This window comes from Daphnia pulicaria, chromosome 2 (assembly GCF_021234035.1).
Source record: "Daphnia pulicaria isolate SC F1-1A chromosome 2, SC_F0-13Bv2, whole genome shotgun sequence".
Taxonomy (NCBI): Eukaryota; Metazoa; Arthropoda; class Branchiopoda; order Diplostraca; family Daphniidae; genus Daphnia; species Daphnia pulicaria.
The window spans coordinates 3,205,357-3,226,117 of record NC_060914.1 but is presented as its reverse complement, the minus strand read 5'-3'; the positions used below and the strand labels follow the sequence as shown (position 1 = coordinate 3,226,117).

At 37.1% G+C, this 20,761-nt stretch overlaps 3 protein-coding genes across 3 annotated transcripts; all 3 read left to right on the top strand.

The window, feature by feature from the left end:
* The first annotated feature begins 3,519 nt into the window (after positions 1 to 3,519).
* LOC124325992 lies at positions 3,520 to 5,415 on the top strand. The gene is made up of 6 exons (XM_046784568.1): positions 3,520 to 4,000; positions 4,092 to 4,194; positions 4,302 to 4,477; positions 4,550 to 4,744; positions 4,858 to 5,100; positions 5,183 to 5,415. Exons 1-6 carry the CDS (start codon positions 3,686 to 3,688, stop codon positions 5,333 to 5,335), a joined length of 1,185 nt encoding a protein of 394 aa, XP_046640524.1. The 5' UTR covers positions 3,520 to 3,685; the 3' UTR covers positions 5,336 to 5,415.
* Positions 5,416 to 6,313: 898 nt separating this feature from the next.
* LOC124325991 (alpha-(1,3)-fucosyltransferase C-like) lies at positions 6,314 to 7,807 on the top strand. Its single transcript, XM_046784567.1, has 2 exons — positions 6,314 to 6,513; positions 6,608 to 7,807. The coding sequence occupies exons 1-2, from the start codon at positions 6,367 to 6,369 to the stop codon at positions 7,718 to 7,720; spliced, it is 1,260 nt and encodes a 419-aa protein (XP_046640523.1). The 5' UTR covers positions 6,314 to 6,366; the 3' UTR covers positions 7,721 to 7,807.
* Positions 7,808 to 10,338: 2,531 nt separating this feature from the next.
* On the top strand, positions 10,339 to 11,092 carry LOC124326920 (beta-1,4-N-acetylgalactosaminyltransferase bre-4-like). The gene is made up of 2 exons (XM_046785637.1): positions 10,339 to 10,602; positions 10,717 to 11,092. Exons 1-2 carry the CDS (start codon positions 10,433 to 10,435, stop codon positions 11,090 to 11,092), a joined length of 546 nt encoding a protein of 181 aa, XP_046641593.1. The 5' UTR covers positions 10,339 to 10,432.
* The last annotated feature ends 9,669 nt before the right edge of the window (positions 11,093 to 20,761 follow it).

Here is a 20,761-nt window from a genome sequence, read left to right as displayed (position 1 = left end):
GATTAACAGCAAAATATCATTTATTTGATGACTTTTGATGAGAATTTGGGACATTTTCAAGTTTAAAATCAGCCGTTAATCATTAATTTCATGTGAACAAAGTGAGAATTATGTTATTTCTCATCTAAATATAAATGATTAGTCGCGTAAATATAATGATATCTGACTGAGGGTTCACTGTAATCTCGCTTAATTTCTCTTTTCACCACTAAAATGTTAATGATTTTCTCACTAAAATTTGAATGAGAATTTGAGCGCTTTTAAATGAGATTTTAATTATATAAATTGAAAAAAGATTTGCCCTGACCAGGAATCGAACCTCGACTTCCAGGGTGGCTTGCCAATCTGCTAACCACTACACCACCAATTGATGTTATATTTGAAGCTTTTTAACGTAGAAATTAATAAATTGGTTAGTTTAGTTAGATAACAACAGGGTTATGGGACTTAGAATAATTTACACAAAAAACACATACCAGAGTCAAATAGAAATTGCACTCAAATTTACTTAGCGCGTGAAAAAACTTAGTAAAAATTTCTATGATGCGTTTTGACATACCATATAATCAATTGGTTTGTTTAGTTAGATAAAAGCCAGATTTCGGGACTTAGAATAATTCACACACAAAAAAACACACCAGAGTAAAATAGAACTTTCACTCAAATTTACTTAGCGCGTTAAAAAAAAATAGTTATCCCAGCCTATCTTGTGATTATAAAAACATCGTGTAATTTTTGTGAGAATTAGATAGCTACCATATATTTACGAATGGTATATAATAAAAAATGTTAAAGTTAAAAAAGAATTTAAAGTCAGAATATTTCATTCCAGGTAGTCCTATATACTTATTTGCTGATTTTAACTGATATTTTTAGGATTGTATTAAAAGAATACAAGAAAATATTTTGATGTCATATATGTAGAAATTAGTAGAAACTTTCCCTTGATTTTTCACACAAACATCATTACAAAACATAAGAAAATATTGACGATTAAATAGTTATAATTTCACTTTATAATCTGATCTGTGAATTGAAGCTGATTATTACTGACTTTTTGTTATGAATTTGAAGATTTTAAAGCCCAAAATTGGGTAAAAATAATACCAAAAAATCTTTTGATTCCTTAGTGGGAACTGATTTTCACATGATTTTAATGAAAAATCTCACTATAAAGCATTAGAGAAATGATTGATAAAAAGCTCTTAATAAATGATAATATACAAAATAATTATAATTAAATATCATGATCTCACACCTAATAATCATGATATTCCCGCTTAATAATCACTGTTTTTTGCAGATTTTTCATGTGAAAAACTGCGGAAAAATCATGAGATTTTATTGATTTTCACGTGAATTTATACAAGAATCTCTTGACAAAACATCAATAGAAATTAATGATTAATAACTCAGAATTTATGACAAATTACTTATTGATTATAAGAAAATATCATGATATTCCTGCTTAATAATCACTGATTTTTTGCAGATTTTTCATGCGAAAAAACTGCGGAAAAATCATGAGATTTTATTGATTTTCACATGAATTTATACAAGAATCTCTTGACAAAACATCAATAGAAATTAATGATTAATAACTCAGAATTTATGACAAATTACTTATTGATTATAAGAATATATCATGATATTCCCGCTTAATAATCACTGATTTTTTGCAGATCTTTTATGCGAAAAAACTGCGGGAAAATCATGACATTTTATTGATTTCCACATGATTTTATACAAGTATCTCATTACAAAATACCAATAGAAATTAATGATTAAAAACTAAGAATACATGATATATTACTGATTTATTTTAAGAAAATATTATGATATTTATGGTTAATTATCACCAGTTTCTTGCATATTTCTCATGCGAAAAGTCTGTGGTAAAATCATGAAATTTATATGATTTCTTTCTGATTTCTTACTACGGATTGGGTTATATCTCATATAAAATGAGACAAAAATATTTTAAACACTTTTAATGATAAATATGAGGGTGAAAATTCTCATCAATTTAATGAGAAATATATGAGATCATCAAACATTATTAAAAAATCATTGATGTCATTAATAAACATATGATTTCTCATATAGTTTGATGAGATTTTTCCGTAAGGGTACCCGACGCCAAGAACTAACGGCCATTTCATCGGCGAGCGAAATATCCCCTCTGAAGCCCTTAGGTTTCCATGTCCGGTCAAATGTCACCCAGTAAACGCTACATCCGAGTGGAATTATTGCTGATTTTGTTTACCTATATGTTGTAGATCCGAAAATGACGGGTTTCTTCAAGAAGTACAGACGGCATTTAGTAATTATTTAATATAAGATTTCTGGCTTGCTGTAAAGTATTTTGCCTTAAAATTTTCATTGTCACTCAGACAAGTGTATAATTTTCCTTCCCATTTCAGTGACGTTGTCACAGTTCCTGTTATTCCGTGTTATTCCTAATATACGTCGTTTTGTTATGTATTTATCCGTGGTTTGCACAATATTCTGATAAATTCTGCAATAGTTTATTGTTAATAACCTCTACGAAATTTATTGTTAAAGAAGATAATCTGCTATTGATGTTGTTCATTATAATTTTGCGACTTGTCCCTTGCTGGTGTATGCAATTTTTTTCAAACAAAATCTAAAATAGTTCATTCAAACCGATACAAACCGATACACCACAGTTTAAAACCGATATACGGCGGACGGCGCCATGATTTCTTGGCGTGACTCAGTTTGCTATTTTCCACTGGATGATAACGAATACACAATGCGACAAAATAGACTCAAGTTTATCACAATCCATCCTCTTAATTGATGGCAGGCTTAAATTAGCTATATAACACTCGTCGCTTCATTGGCTCATTCCTTGTTCTTTTTTAGGCTATAGCCTACAGTCTATTTACTCTTGCTTATAGACTCTTTTTTCCTAGTTAATCGAGTAGCAAACCTGTAAATTGGGAAGGCGGATAGCGGATGAACAGCCCATTAGGTAATAAGTGTATGATGAGAACTAATGAACAAGAGAACAAATGAACGCCGTCTGTTATGTATGGACGACGTCAACGACTATATGGGGCCACACACTGCTTAGATAATAACGTGTAAATCATTGAGACAGAGAGTGATGCGGAGTGATGTCAATCATCAAATATGGTGATGAACATCAATAACCAAATGACCACAGTGGCTGAAGGTGGTAATAAATCCATCGCATCAGATAGAATATTTTACATATACGGTTACGTCATGGACCAGTTGGTTTTGCAGTTGTTTGTAAATATTAGACTCCATTAGTACAAGTGTAAATGACGTGCTGTAGGAAATATATTTTCCGAGATCAGTTTTTTTTTTAAATTGTGGAACATTTTCTTCTTTTTCGATCAATTTGGTCGCCAGAGGGACGCCGATTTCTAACATCCCTCCTCTCAATTTTTCCTAGGGCGTTCTGTTACGCCCCAAACCGGAGCGGGTTTTTCAACAGTGACTAAAACGAAAGGGTCTAGTATCGAAAGTGCCTTGTGGTTTTGAGATCGCACTGAAGTTTAACTGTAAGTGAATAAGTTGCATCGAATGAAAGAAGACTACTGTGCTTTTCTGTGACTCTGTGGTGTCAGCTATATAGTTAAAAAAATAGGCTAGTTCATTTTTGCCATCAAAATGTTTATTATACGTATAAATGAATTTGAAAAGTTTGATGTTTTGTGTTGATAATTTGGAATTTCTTTTACGAAATTCACTGATAATGGCCTATAAATCCATTGATTTCCTAGGAGAAGTTAAGAGAAAAGAGAACACAATGGGACCAGGATTTCTTCGCGGAGTTCGCTTTCCCTTAATCCTTATTTTGGCGTTACTCGTCTTATTCCTGTTTTTTTTCTACAAATCCAATCCAGCAGCAGAGGTGAAAACGAATGTTAGTCAAATGGCGAATTCGATTCAAGTCAACAAACACCAACAAAATTTTAGCGAAGTGCATCTGAATTTGGCACAAGTAATTATAGCAGCTTATGGCCAATTTATATTTCTCCGCTTATGCCACGATAATAGTTCTAAATTTTTATGGTTGACTTTTCGAACACTAGCCATTGCCGTTGACAAAATACAACTTGATGGAGGACACTTATGGGGACAACTGGGCCAAGACGCCAGCAGATAAATATTTGGATTTGTCCTTTTGCACAATAGGTATATAATATATGGCCTAACGGGGCATCCGTTATGTTAAACTTTGATACTATAAGTGCCCATTAGACTTAAAACGCACATCTGTTCATTTTTTATTTTAAATATAGAATACGCCAACGAAAAGAAACTGCAACAAGACCATCCGTGTTTGATCCAACTCATCCGAGACAAATACCTGCTCCAGCCAGCATCTAAAGAACTTCCTTACGTGCTGGATCATCCCGAAACAATCGATCCTTCCAATGGCCAAGCCAATGACATTAGGGAAATTTTGAAAAATAAAGTATAAATATATAGCAGCATTTGATTTTTGTTATACTGTCTTTTGCCATATGTTGCCATTTGAATCTTGCAGACCAAGGGCTTTTTCGTTGAGAATGGCGGATTCGACGGCGAATTCCTCTCCAACACCTTCTTCATGGAGCGCTATCTCGATTGGAATGGATTGCTCATAGAAGCCGATCAAAAATCTTTTAGTAAGCTGCTTTCTCGCAATCGAAAGGCTTACAGTTTGCCCAACTGCATCAGCACCAAACCTTACCCGATCAAAGTATGTACAAAAAAAGCTTTTAACATTATATAGTCAAATAAATTTTAGACAAATTATATACCTTAAGCTCTACAATTGAGTGCTCCTCTCTCTCTGTATGGTTTATTCTATAGGTTCTATTCAACGGCCCTAACAATGCTGGGGGTTTAATCGTTGAAACATTAGAAGCAAATAATAATACGAGTAAAAGCAGAGATGAAGATAATAACGAGAGCGTCTACACTGTTCAGTGTTTCCCGTTCTATTCCATCCTACTGGCCGTTGGCAGGACTGACGTCGACTATTTTGGACTGGACGTCGAAGGATCCGAGTACAAAATCCTGGAAACCATTCCTTGGCATAAAGTCAACATCAAGGTGTATATAGACATATACAGCCTGCTAGATTAAGAGTTTCATTTCATCATGATTGGTCAATTGGCCTAAAAATATTTTACAGACGATGACGGTGGAGTGGAATCACATTCCAGAGGGGGAGCCTGCTTTAACTCGTCTGATGGAGAGCAACAATTATAAAAAGTTTCGCATGATTTCATTAAATTATAGCAGGGAAGTCATTTACGTCCACGAATCGGTCGTTGTCCGCAAATGAAAGAAAGTATAAAATATACCTACACCTGCTTATACAGAATGACGCAATATGCTTGAGAAATAAAATCCAGACAATATTTGGCAGGCTAAAACAAAAAAGTTTTTGGTGTTTTTTTTGTCTCTATAACAATTGAAGATATTATCCTTATAGTTATAGCGATTGTAAACTACGCATGGTAGACCAGCAGACTTGTATATTCTGCTATGTACGAGACTTGAAAGACCATCTGCTGTCGTTACAGTCGCTGCTGGCAAAGGTAGTAGCTAATATTACTGTCACCTTATAAGTGACTACGTGGAACGTGTTATGTGTATGTAGGCTACTCTACACCCAACAAATTGGTAAATGGATCTTGTATCTTGTATGATATACAGATAAAAATGTAAAAAGTAATCAACTGTATGCCAATATATGCCTGCAATAACGCTGCACATTTTGGTAGTAATATACTTTTTAGCTATTTCCTGATAAAATATTTATTAGGCATGCTAATGCTCTTTAGTCTTTATGCATTATTACATACATTACCATGATTATGTATTTCTATCCATTCCGCAGATGTTGCAAACGCGTATGAGTTTAAAACAAAGGGACTATAATTTCCGTCAAATTTAAAAATCCTTGTCGATTTTTTTTTTGTAGTATTTTGACCGGATCTACAACCTGCATAGAGGTACTAATCTATAGGCTATAATTTTAAGTTGCCAGCAAAAGGTTACAGTATAATATAATGTAATACCCTGTAAATAACATTTAACTTTATATAAATTAATTAAGGCTAGATTAGTTAGAGTTGGTAAAATTGAATGAATGAATTGTAGCCTACTATATTTCATGACGACGATTAATAACAATTAGATTATCCAGAACTTTCGTATTGTTAAATACATCATTTAACGCTGCTCACCAGCAGCGGGACAATCGCGCTGTACACGGTAGTCCCTCTCCTTCGCAAGTCAGTCGCAGTTTAAGCTCAGAGGATGCAGCATCGTTGCCAAAAGACTGCCTGACGGTAACATTTTTGATCCGGCATGTTTCGAAAGTTGCTGAAGAGTTGTCAGTCACCCATGTTAAGTCGGCTAACTAGTAGCGTTGTTGGAGTACTCATCGTCCTTTATTATTTGATGTTACCTGAATATGATGACGACCAACAATTAGTTATTAGCCATCTTCAACAGGTATAGCCATTATCGTTATTCAATTGTTATCTTTTGTTCTATTTCTACTGCCATGTCTTAATGGTATGCCCAAACTATTACATAAATAATATAGAAAGAAGCTTCAATCGAGAATTTATCGGAAATAACGTCAGCACAAGATCACCAGAAAATCATTCTGTTTTGGACGAAATTTTTCGAAACGAGCGACTTTGAGGTGGGAATAGGTAGCACTCCCTTCGCACGATGTTGCGAAGTCTCAAATTGTGTGACGACTACCGACCGCAGGCTACTGAACGATAGTGACGCCGTCTTCTTTCACGCTCGAGATCTCCATCCCAACGATTTGCCACCGCCTGGACAGAGGCGTCCTCATCAAAACTTTGTTTTCTTTCTTTTGGAATCTCCAATGCACACGGATTTGAAAATGTTACAAATGCCTTTATTCCAGAATTATTTTAACCGAACCATGACTTATCGTCTCGATTCCGATGTTGTAAATACCTACGGTCGCATCCGGTGCATTGATTCATCTTCATCCTGTTCAAATTTCCCGCCAGGGAACACACTATCTGCTCAAAGTAATTTTAATCCTGCAGTAATCGCCAGCAGCAACATTCAGCAAATGAATCTGACAGTAAAGAATCGAACAGTCGCTTGGTTCGTTTCCAACTGTAAAACGAGCAGTCAGCGTGAATTGTTGGTCCGTAATTTATCGAATTTCATTCCGGTAGATGTTTATGGCTCGTGCAGAAATAACGGTAGTAATCACACGTGCGTAAATCGAGCCGATTGCAATGTGATGCTGGGCCGTTATTATCGTTTTTATCTCAGTTTCGAGAACTCGCTTTGCCCAGATTACGTCACGGAAAAACTCTATCGGACTTTGATGCACGACACGGTGCCGGTGGTTTACGGCGGAGCTAATTATTCTCTCTACCTGCCGGAAGGATCCTACGTCAACGCTAGAGATTTCGATAGCCCAGAGAATCTGGCCAATCATCTCAAGGAATTGATGATCAATGACGAGCTTTATCTGAGTTATTTCCGCTGGAAGCAACGATACACTGTTGAGCTCGGGCATTTAAATGGATGGTGTTCTTTGTGTCGCTTACTGAACGACAGGAATGATGTGGAAAAGAAAAGTTATGCCGACATTGCTGCGTGGTGGTCAGGCCAATTGACTAACCAAACATGTTTTACGCCACCACCGACATCTCTTGTTTAGGAAAAAGTGCGTAGTTCTTTTTTTTTCCCGCGGTTATAATGCTGAAAGTCTAGTATGCTGAAATGATTGCGTTATAACATAGTCATATACGATTTATTGCTTCTTCTTATATCGAATGAAAAATACATGATGATTTTACATTATTGGTGATTTAATGCTAAAAATAAACAACTTGTGTGAATTTAGCAGTTATTTTTAGTTCCCACTGTTAAAAAACTTCCCAACTATTTCGGGGTTAAACGCCCTAAATTCTCGGCAACTGAGATCTGGGGTTCCCAAACCCGAAATATTTGTATCGTATCGCAATACGAAACGTTCGGGGTTGTACAGAAGACAAATAAAAGATTCGACCACGGCCAGGATCGAACCTTGAACCTTTGATTTGCTAGCTCAGCTCGCTAACCACTACACCACTTGACTTATTTATTAAATAGATATTTATGAATCAAATTTGATTTACTGTACGTAAGGACTTAGAAAGTTTTATAGTCTTTGTTAGTATAGAAAATAAGAGTTAGAGGATAGCGGGCGTGTTTGTCGAAAATACTAGTACTTAGACTTAATATTATACGTTAGACTACTTACGTTTTCAGAAATCGATATAATTTTTAAGGAAAGGGATGCATGCTTGAAAATATTTCAAGTTGAAAAATTGATCTACTTGACAAGTAGTTTGCAAATACTTTGATTAATATAAAAATGAATAAACTATAAAAATTTTAAATGTACTTGAAATAATTCTATCGCTGCTGAATAGTTTATATAGAAAAGCTGAACTTGTCATTATGTCTCTGCCGGTTGCCGACGGGATTACTTTGCTAATCATGACTAAAATCTATGTCCCAAGTATGCTTATATATTATGCACTCCCTAAATGTCTGGCCATGCCCAAAAATTTGGGGGTAATTTTCCCCAAATATTTGTAGTTAAATTTGAAAAAATGAAAGTGGTACGTAAAACCCCAAAATTTTCGAAAAAAGTCAAAATTTCGTGCATTTACAAATTTTTGGTGGTTGACAACCCCCAAAAATTGGTACCCTTTTTAACAGTGCCTGTGATTGAAAGTTTTGATGGAATTTTGTGAGTGAATACTGGAGGAAGGAACGGCTTCAACAAATTCTGATTATTATTGTGGATTGCAGACACAAAATTTCGTAGAAATTAATAAATTTACCCCTCAAAGCTCCCGTTTGCCGCACTACAGTACATTTATAGGCGGACTTTGAGGACGGCCTGGTGCAGGATATTAAACGGGCCATTAATTCCGTTCAGAACGAACTTGCGGTGTCGGACGATACGTGTTTTGTTTATACGATGGTTAAGATATATAGTCTATAGATGTATATATTCATAGACCGTGCTGGACGTGCTGGAGGAATTGTGTGATATGTCATAACTTATGTCACTTTCAAAGCGGAGTCAAACGAATGTAAACGTCCGCGGTCCGGTAACGAAACTTTTTATAGCAGCACCTGCCAGAAAGCGCTAAAGGGTGACAGCAGCTGTCGGTGTCCTTTGGACAGTTGCATCTAAAGATGTTAAAATGGCGCATCATCGCAGGCAGTTGAGAAAAACGGGCGAGGAGAGAACGCACCGATTATTGGGGCTGATGGTATTTTTCGGTGCTATGTGGTGGCTAAATGAAATAAACGCGCTACGGTAGTTAAATCCCGTTTTTTGTTCTTCTTGAACATTAAAAAAAATAATAATTAAAAGAAAAACTCTTTTCTCGTGTGGAAAGAGCTTTTATTCGTGAATTTAAAGCCATTGCTGGTTCGTAAAACTATAAGGGACGCATATTCCGTACAAACGATTTGGGCTACTTTTATCTCGGCAGTAGAGCCAAAGCATTCACTACGATCGGTTTGTGGACGACGATGCTGGTTTATGCCTCTCATCTGCGGGTCGGGCTTCGACCATGGCTCTCCCTCACTTTTATTTTCGTCTTTTTTGTCGTCTCTCTTCGGTTCAAATTTCTTAGTTTTAATTTTGAAAATCCTTGGAAATCGCAGCCATCGTTAGGTGACAAATCATCATCAAAAGAGTTGAGTGTCGAAGACAGTGGTTTTGTACTATAGTACATGTCTATAGATGATGTCTATAGACATCAATAACCTTTACCAAGCGTCAGAAATGGAAGTTTCAAAATCCTTCATTCCTTTCCTGCAATCGTCCGATAAGTCCGACCTGAGAAAAGAACCATGCCCTGTTGTTTCCCCCAAATTAGGTGGGGTGGTTTTGAAATTAACTATAGCTTTTATAAGCTTTAAGCTTGAATAAAATATGTTTTAAAATTACCAATTTGAATTAGTCGGCTGGACAAATATATCAATTGCAAGGACCAATACCACCCAGGAAGGTAACGACGATGACGAAGAGATCCCGAAGGAGTCCGGAGTCAATTTTGGTGAAGGTACGAGCCGGAAGAATGTCAATCAAAATATAAAGTTGCCGTTGTTGTACCATTCCGCGACAGATCAGAACATTTGCCTATTTTTCTTCGCCACTTGCACCCGTTCCTCCAGCGACAGCAACTAAGCTACACCATCATAGTCGTAGTCATAGTCGTAGTCGTAGTCATAGTCATAGTCGTAGAGCAATCTAGTTAGGTTATCAAATAAAATAGGCTCACACAATCTTACACACGATTCTGTTGATGCTGATTTTGCATTTTCTCCATAACGAACAGAAGGTGCATCGTTCAATCGAGGAATGCTGTTAAACATTGGCTTTACTGAGGCTCTATTACAGGATAAGTTTCCATGTTTCATATTTCATGACGTTGATTTTATACCAGAAAATGACGGACACACTTACTCATGTCCAGAAGATGGGAAACCACGGCAAATGGCTTTTTCAATCGACTATTGGGATAATTACAGGTATATTAAATACTCCGCATTATAATTGTAATTGATAATAGGTAGGATAATAACATAAGGTAAGGTAAGGTAGGGATAATAACATATACTATTTTTCAATTTGAAATATTACAGGCCAGTTGCCAGAAACTTTTTCGGTGGTGTCAGCGCAATTTCAACCCATGATTTTCAACAAATTAACGGCTATTCAAATTTGTTCTGGGGTTGGGGTGGTGAGGACGATCAGTTGTATGAACGTATCTTATTCAACAACTTGACAGTGACCAGGGCTTTCGACGACCAGCCATCGCTCGTCAATCGTGCACGGTACAAGACGCTTTCCCATAAAAAAGCCGAACCCAATCCAGATAGGAAGAAGATACTGCAGGAAGGCTCAGTTCGTTTCAAAACTGATGGGCTTTCCAATCTTCAATATCGGAGACTCGATTTGCAATTCAAACCCTTTTATACTCACATTCTTGTGGATATCCAGAATAATATACCGCTATAAATTAGGCTACTCCTATATAGATAATAGTCAAAAGTTTCATTTTTCGACGAAATTGCGTTTATTTTATTATATGTAGGCAACAACTACTACAGAATTGTTAAAAATAATCGATGGAATAATTGTATACCCCATACCTTTGAAGACATACTCTGCTGCCCTTAATGATCACGCGGTTATTATATTTTTATAACGCTAATATAGGCATAAACATACGTGAAACGCTCTAGATGATAGTATATTGTGTATGGGGAGGTGCCTGCTGAATTAAGGCTGTTTGTAAATGCGGTAGGCCTATAAGTCTCCCTCGATCATGATTCCAGACTCCAGACGCCATTGCTGGTCGAAGAGCGGAGCTGCAGTATAACTTTTGAAATTCATTTTGTGCTAACCCGTATGGAAATGAGTCAATGAAAATCACTGCAAATCAATGAAAAGCATAAACAAATCAATAGACAGTCTGAAATGTCATAGAATGTCAGTAAGAATGTCACGCAATTATCACTGGCGATGATTTTCTATGATAAATCAATTTACAAAGTCAGTAACAAATCGTTGGAAAATCAAAGATATTTCAAAAATTAGAACAGAGTCCACAAAACTCATTGGTTTATCATTAGATCCAGAAAATGAAGTATTTTGCAGTGATTAAACTTAACTTAGTCATTGAACTAATCAATGAACATAACGTAAAAATCCATGGAATATTTTCTTTTGAAAAATTACTGATTTTCTACTGATATTTACATTTTCAGTAATTTTCAGTAAACCTTTGAATTTCTTATCATTTTATTGCCATACTTCATCGACACCTACAAATCAATAATCAGCATCTATTTATCACTAAGAAATCATTCCAATGATTAATAAATGATTGTTCAATGAGTCCCAAACGGTAATTTTGATTTTATAATGATTTTTATACAGCTTGCTATTGATTTTTATAATTACTTCTCAGTTCATATCACTGAGCTTTCCTCAGATTTCAGTGATATTTCAGGGATTACCACTGAGAATTATCACTGAGAATGATTTTTTATCCAATGATTTCTATTGATTGATTGAATACTGCTCCGTTTAAATCACTAAGTTTTCCCAACATAAATTTTAATGATATTTCAGTGGCTAGCAGCCTAGCTAGTTGACAAATATCACGACAGGGATTTCCAGAATCATTGGATTTTCACTGATTATCAATGTAAATCATTAGTTATCCCGATTAATATTTTCCTGATAGTTCATTGACTTTATTGCCGATTATTACTAAATAGTGAACATAGTGAATGAATACCATTACAAATGATTTCTCAAATATCAATAAATTATCACTGAAAGGCCTTTGGAATGCTTTTCACGTTCTTCTTATGAAGAATCATTGACTTATATTATTTTGTTGCGTCGAAATCAATGATATTAAGGGTGAATTTCCATATGTAAGAAACATACGGCGTTGTCAACATGGTTAATATAGAATCGAATGTGCAACCATAGGCCAATGGTTATCGCACGCTCCTATGGATCGAAAGGTACCGTGTTCAATCCCAGATCGGGGCTTATAAATATGAATCAATGAAAATAACTCTGAATATGATTTCAGTTGGTATCTTCTTCATATGATGATGGTAAGACGGGTGGTAGTCTTGGTTTAACGCGAAAGCGACTCCTAGGCGAACAGCGCAATCATCGTAAATATGAAGATAGATACCATAATTTTGAGACCTACTTAATCGATAATATCCTAAATGACAAATGATGTTTCTAGTGATAAATGAATGATTTTTTTCGGGCTCGGTTATAATTTCTATCCGCTAATTGATTTTGCAATGACAAATATTTCGTTACTGGACTCTATCCTACTTCTAGCATTTTTCTTATATGTTATTTCATGATTTTGTGAAAGATTTTTTAATGATTATAAAAATACCAAACACACCACCAACACGTTTTTCTTTTTCTTCGAAAAAAAAATTGTTTATCACAACGCCCTATATAGATACGTATGAATTAGATACTTGAACTGACTAAATTTATCGAATGTCCAACGTCATAGGTAGTTGGTTATAGAGTCTGGCTACCACTCAATGTTGCGATGGTTCAAGTCCCGATACGGAGAATTTCAACCAATGATAGGCCTACAATTAATTCTAACAGATAATAGGTAAGTAAGTAAAATAAAAAAGGAGAACAAGGGTAAGGAAAACCGACAACAGGAGTTCAAAACTGGTAGAGAAAGAAAACTAGTATAGTAAAATTTAGCTTTTGAATTTTATAAAAAAAGTCATTGGATACAAGCATTGAAAAATCAATCAATAAAAAAGCATTGAAAAACTAATCAATAAAAAAGCATTGAAAACTTCACATTAAATCAGTCAAAAGTAAGTGAATAGATGATTTGAAAATCAAAGAAAAACCATTCATTTCTCAGTGATAAATTTATGCTAAGTCAGTAATAATCATGTCCGAATTTTGATGGCGAAAATCATTGGAAAATTAATCAAGCTAATATCCTTCAATTATCAGTGATTAATCAAAGGGGCGTTTTCATACGGGAAGGTAGTTGCTGTGGTTGCTGTAGGCAGCGTTATGGTCCTAGCTCAAAGCCAATGACCGTTTTTATAGGGCTATGGGCCTTTTTTAAAAAAAGTTTCATAAAATGTATGAATTTATCACGTGTTCATAATGCAAGATTATGCATAATAACAACACTAGCCAAATATGCCAAAAATGTCTTGTCGCGAAAGAGTCAAGGACTGAATGAAAACCGTATGAATGAAAACCGATGAATATCAGAAAACCAAATAAATTATCACTTCACGAAAAATCCTACTGTAGATATTGAATTGTCTGTTTGGGGAAATTAAATAAAGTTTATAAAGTGATTTACTAAATAATTTTAAAATCAAATCAAATTTGCACATAAATAATCGTGGCAGCAGTATATAAAAGCAGTATAAAATGCAGCAGCAGTATAAAAAAGTACGAGGAGTAAATTTTTGCTGAAATCGAACAAGGATCACACGCCGAATAATATTTCTAATTAAGATTGAATGTCGAAAGCCAAACCAAATAAAAATGAGGGGAAGGATAACAACAACAATAAACATCAGAAAAACGAAAATGACCTTTTTTGGTTTTTCGTCATTCTTTTTCTTTAGTGTGACGTGCTTTGTGAAAAACTTAGACATATCTCATAGTCTTAATAGCATTACATGTTTTCCTTAAAAGACGACAAAGATCACTAAAATGAAAAAAGAGCGAGAGAGAGAGAAAAAAAGGTTGAAAGTTTTTGAGTTTCTGATTAAAAGGGAAGCTGACTTTATGGGGTGGGAGGGAGTGATTTACATAAAAATTTGAATCTCTCGATTGATTTGATTTCGTCTTCTTTGGGGGTTGCTGTCTTGGTCCGCGGCTCGTTTGTTTCAAGTGCACAAGACGATTCAAAAAAGACTCTGCAATGGCAGAAAGCGCGACGGAAGCGAGCAGTAGGACGAGACGGGCGAGGCCGGAGCTCCTCCCTCCGCCATTGATGACAATTTGTGATGATGAACGTGATGGTGGTGACTCTTGCGGTTTTATCTGCCCACAAGCAATGAGCAACTAACTGTCTTGTCCATTGGCCGCCGTGGAAGAAGAAGAATTGGCAGCATTTAATTTAAGAAATGACACCGTCTTCGTCGCTGTTGATGCCGATTTGTGCGTTTTCATATGGGCGCTCCGGCTCTTGACTTTGTCAAACTCCCTGCCAACCAACACATAATTAATCAATTAAAAGATTATAATCTCACCAAATAAAAGAGAAAAGAAAACTGACTTGTGACAGACTGGTCACGGGTACATTACAACTTGTCGGCAAGGGAGACGTTAGGCGATGGATTGGCTTGGTTGCCTTTGATAACGTCGCGGAGTCGCTCCATTACTGGAAATCTACACACAAAATAATTTGTTCTGTAACATAAAACCCAAAAGTCTGTTTCCATGAAATGACAAATTAGCAGGAAGAAGCAAATAAAACAACCAAAGGCGAGTGAAACAACAAACGAGGATTATTAGTGCGTGCAATAAAATGTAAATCGGATGTGTTGGGTGCTCTCACATTCCGGCGGTTAATACCTGTAAAATTTGGATTCTGACGGTTTTTGTGATGCTGGACAAATCAGCTCACCGCATGGCAGTCGGCAAACTCACAGGGGAAGAGCAGCAACAGCCAAGAAGAGGAGGCCGGCGAAGAGGATGTCGAGCAATCCAGCGACACGACGGCGGACGCTTGCGTCAGACTAATCAGACACTTTCGCTGCATCCAACGTCACGCCAGTCGCACAGACTCGTCTCGTCCTGTTTTATTTTGAATAGTTAAATTTTCAATCGTAGGAAGAATGTGAATCAATTAAACAGTTGATTGCGCTGCACCATCAGAGATCAAACTAGGGCTACAAGATTAGGGGCGGCGGCAGCAGGTCCGCCGATCGGGATGGAACGCTTAATCGAGGCGTATTCCTGAGGCCGGCAGATTTTCTTCCAGACGTAATATTTAGATCTTTATGCACTGGCTGGCCGTTTTCGATGGTAACTGCGCGTACATAAACTAAATTAAATTGGAATTCCAAATGAACAAGACAATCGATCAACTTACATGTTGAGCAACTTGGGGGAAAATTTTGCCTTGCTGGAGCAAAACGGCGTGAAAGACGGCCATCTCTTCCGGCGTCCAGTTATTGAGGACGTTGTGACTGGCGTTGGCCGGTTGGGTCAACAAGTGTAAATTGGCGGCTTGGATGTCGCCATGAAAATGGGTCACGACGGCCAGCACCTCTTCCTCGGTCCGCTTGGGGCGTTGTGCTTGTCGCCAGAGAGCTGGGAAGCGGAACTTGTGGCGGACTCACCAATTTGTCCCTGACTAGATTCCAATAAGGTCCAGCCCCGTTTCGTTTTGGATTCAACATGAGGTTGTGGCGGGTGGTACCCTTACGGAAAAATCTCATTAAAACTCATAAAGAAATACATGAGAATAACCTTAATTCTCATTCATTTTGTCGTGATATTTTGGTGAGATTAACAGCAAAATATCATTTATTTGATGACTTTTGATGAGAATTTGGGACATTTTCAAGTTTAAAATCAGCCGTTAATCATTAATTTCATGTGAACAAAGTGAGAATTATGTTATTTCTCATCTAAATATAAATGATTAGTCGCGTAAATATAATGATATCTGACTGAGGGTTCACTGTAATCTTGCTTAATTTCTCTTTTCACCACTGAAATGTTAATGATTTTCTCACTAAAATTTGAATGAGAATTTGAGCGCTTTTAAATGAGATTTTAATTATATAAATTGAAAAAAGAATAGCCCTGACCAGGAATCGAACCTCGACTTCCAGGTTGGCTTGCCAATCTGCTAACCACTACACCACCAATTGATGTTACAATTGAAACTTTTTAACGTGGAAATCAATAAATTGGTTAGTTTAGTGATATAACAACAGCTTATGGGACAAAAATTTACACAAAAAACACATACCAGAGTCAAATAGAAATTGCACTCAAATTTACTTAGCGCGTGAAAAAACTTAGTAAAAATTTCTATGATGCGTTTTGACATACCATATAATCAATTGGTTAGTTTAGTTAGATAAAATCCAGATTTCGGGACTTAGAATAATTCACACACAAAAAAACACACCAGAGTAAAATAGAACTTTCACTCAAATTTACTTAGCGCGTTAAAAAAAAAGTTATCCCAGCCTATCTTGTGATTATAAAAACATCGTGTAATTTTTGTGAGAATTAGATAGCTACCATATATTTACGAAAGGTAAAAAATAAAATATGTAAAAGTCCAAAAAGAATTTTAAAGTCAGAATATTTCATTCCAGGTAGGCCTATATACTTATTTGCTGATTTTAACTGATATTTTTAGGATTGTATTAAAAGAATACAAGAAAATATTTTGATGTCATATATGTAGAAATTTTCCCTTGATTTTTCACACATCATTACAAAACATAAGAAAATATTGACGATTAAATAGTTATAATTTCACATCTGATCTGTTGAATTGTAGCTGATTATTACTGACTTTTTGTTATGAATTTGAAGATTTTAAAGCCCAAAATTGGGTAAAAATAATACCAAAAAATCTTTTGATTCCTTAGTGGGAACTGATTTTCACATGATTTTAATGAAAAATCTCACTATAAAGCATTAGAGAAATGATTGATAAAAAGCTCTTAATAAATGATAATATGCAAAATAATTATAATTAAATATCATGATCTCACACCGAAATCTACCTGATTTCTGATAGACATTTAATAATAAATTTCGTGATTTTTAAGCCAAAAAACTGTATAAAAGAAAACCAAAAAAATCTTATAATATAGGTAAAATTGATTTTCACATGATTTTATACAAGTATCTCAACACAAAACATCAATAGAAATTAATGAATGATAACTCAGAATATATGATAAAATATTGATTTATTATAAGAATATATCATGATATTCCCGCTTAATAATCACTGTTTTTTTGCAAATTTTTCATGCGAAAAAACTGTGGAAAAATCATGAGATTTTATTGATTTTCACATGAATTTATACAAGTATCTCATTACAAAATACCAATAGAAATTAATGATTAAAAACTCAGAATTTATGACAAATTACTTATTGATTTTAAGAAAATATCATGATATTCCTGCTTAATAATCACTGATTTTTTGCAGATCTTTTATGCGAAAAAACTGCGGGAAAATCATGACATTTTATTGATTTCCACATGATTTTATACAAGTATCTCATTACAAAATACCAATAGAAATTAATGATTAAAAACTGAGAATACATGATATATTACTGATTTATTTTAAGAAAATATCATGATATTTATGGTTATTTATCACCAGTTTCTTGCATATTTCTCATGCGAAAAGTCTGTGGTAAAATCATGAAATTTATATGATTTCTTTCTGATTTCTTACTACGGATTGGGTTATATCTCATATAAAATGAGACAAAAATATTTTAAACACTTTTAATGATAAATATGAGGGTGAAAATTCTCATCAATTTAATGAGAAATATATGAGATCATCAAAAATTATTAAAAAATCATTGATGTCATTAATAAACATATGATTTCTCATATAGTTTGATGAGATTTTTCCGTAAGGGTAGTGGCCGGCGAAAACGACGACGCCAATAGTTCATGGCGCTGACGAATTGGCAGGCGTTGCAATTGCCCAGTATCAAGACGTCGTTCATCTCGTCGCCTTGGCGCTTGTTATATTTCTTGCCGGCCATCGATTTGCGTCGCTTGACGTCGCCCGCTTCGTTGTCGTTGGCCTTTTAGGCTCTCGACGGCCAAATTTTCTTGACTTTGACGGGCTTGAGCAAAACGGGAGACGACTACGGAAGCTGCTGCTGCTGATGGTGATGGTGATGATCCAACTGATCCGGTGGCTGGTCCTGTTCCACCAACTGCTGCCCAGCCCGTCCGTGGCGACGATGGTCAAATCGGCTGCATAGTCCCATCCGCCTTCGCTCGTCTCTATGTTGTACAAGACGCTGTTGGCGCAGTTGATCATGAAATTGTTCTGGTTGTGGCCCGATCCGCTCGGGAAACTCGAAGTGGAATAGAATCCCACAGCGTCCTGCTGCTGCTGGAAGCGCTGCAAGTGCGGAAGAGAGGAAACCGACGGACTAACCGGAGACAAAGTCGGGGTGTAAGGGGACGCGTCAACACCACATGGATTTGTATCCTCCTCCTCCGCCGGAACAAGTGTCGACGCTGTTGCTGTTGTGCGTGTAATCCGGCTGGTGGGCGTGTTGCTGATGCTGGATGTAATGCTGCGGGGAGCAGACCGACGGCCGCGTCGAAGGCGACGGCTCGAAACCGAATCCGGCGCCCACTAATCCGGCAACGACGCTCCTCTCGTGCTGGTGGTGATACGACACGTAGCCGCCGTCGTGTTAGTGCTGGAATAAACCGTCGTGTTGGTGCTGGAATAAGCCGCCGTTCAGGCCCACCGGATCATATCCGTAAATGCCCACAGAGGCCACAACGACCGATTCATTGACGACGTGATCTCCAGCGCTGCTGGCCAGATATTGCGACAAATCAGAGTACTGGCCCACACCGTTCTGGCCATAATGTTGCTGTTGGTGGTGACTTCCGCCGCTGTTGTCCGTGTCCCTGTACGACTGTAGGTCCAGCCGTCCAGGCTGCTGATGTCGGATAACAGCGCGGAAGCTGCGGCTGCCGAAACCCAAGATGAAACGGATCGATGAGTTAGGACGTCAATGGATTGACAATGGATTCCTACAGTCTGGTGGAAAATGCGGAATCGTCCAGTAACGGGAACGTCACTCAGTGCAGAGGAGGACGACGATGACGTCAAGAAAAAGTTTTCAACGCGTGATGGTTGTTGCTGTGGTGGTGGTGCAAGTTATGCAATATGAAAGCAACTCCACCTTCGCTACTTGCCGGATCGCCATCAGGTAATGCATCCATATCACCTTCCAAGGCTCTGTGAAGGCTGACTGGGCTGAGAGCCAATAGTGATCCTGTTTTTTTAAAGATGAAAACTATTTAGTGAATTTTTCATCCATTACTTCATCAAAATTAACTTGTACCTTCGAAATAATCTTCCGGCTCTAATTTGGGAATGAGCGGCTGCTGAGCTTCCATCGAGTCTCTTTGATTCTCTTCTCAATCTCTTCTCATCAACATAACAGCCGCTTCCGGTTGACTGACCGGTTGAACTGGGATCGGTTAGGCATGAGAATGTTGTTCTTGTTGTTGGACACTGCCAACAACAGAACTGGTGGATGGACGACGACGACGCCGACGCCGCCGTGGTTGCAGACACCAAAGAAAAAGTACCTGAAGAACCTGAAGAAGAAGAACCCATCAAAGTCGTGGAAGAATTGTTGGCCGCCATATTATTCCGCCGCTGGATAATGTTCTCTTCGATGAGGGCCCGCACCGAGACGGAAGCCGTCAAAAGCGGCGGCGTGTTGGGATCTCTTTTACTGTCGCCCGGCTTTTTGATACTTCCACCTCCGCCGCTTCCTCCCCCTCCGCCACTCCCGCCGCCGGATCCGTTTCCCGACCCGTTGGATCCGCCGCATTCGGCCTCTTTCTTGAAGAAACCGCCGTGCAGGCGCATGTGGCCATTAAGGGCCGCTGGCACACGTTGCATTCGACCAGCCGGCCGGAAACCCCTCCGTTTGGCTCCAGTCCCGTCATTGGTCAAAGTCATTGGGGAAATGTCACTGTGTAAACAAGTTGTTTTAAAACAGAGGAGGATTCTAGAAAAGAACTGCTAGATGTTATCGGGAATAGCCTCCCTCTTTCTAAAAGTGTTCGAAGCGATCGATGATTTATGTAAGTTGTCCTTGTTTAATGACGATTTATTTACAAATACATTACAGTTCCTTGGAATTTTAACGAAAAATGATGCATCATATTTCAAATAGTGATATACTTGTCCAGATACATACGAGCAACATCGGAACCAGAATTGGAAAAATCAGCCGACCGATAGATGAGCGATAAATTAAAGGCGATTTCTCTGGATAAGTCGAATACATGAGCATTCTCTCCGCGTGTGACGCTTGGCTTGTGTTGCAGAGCTTTTTTACTAAAAAATAACACATTTTTTAGTTAAAT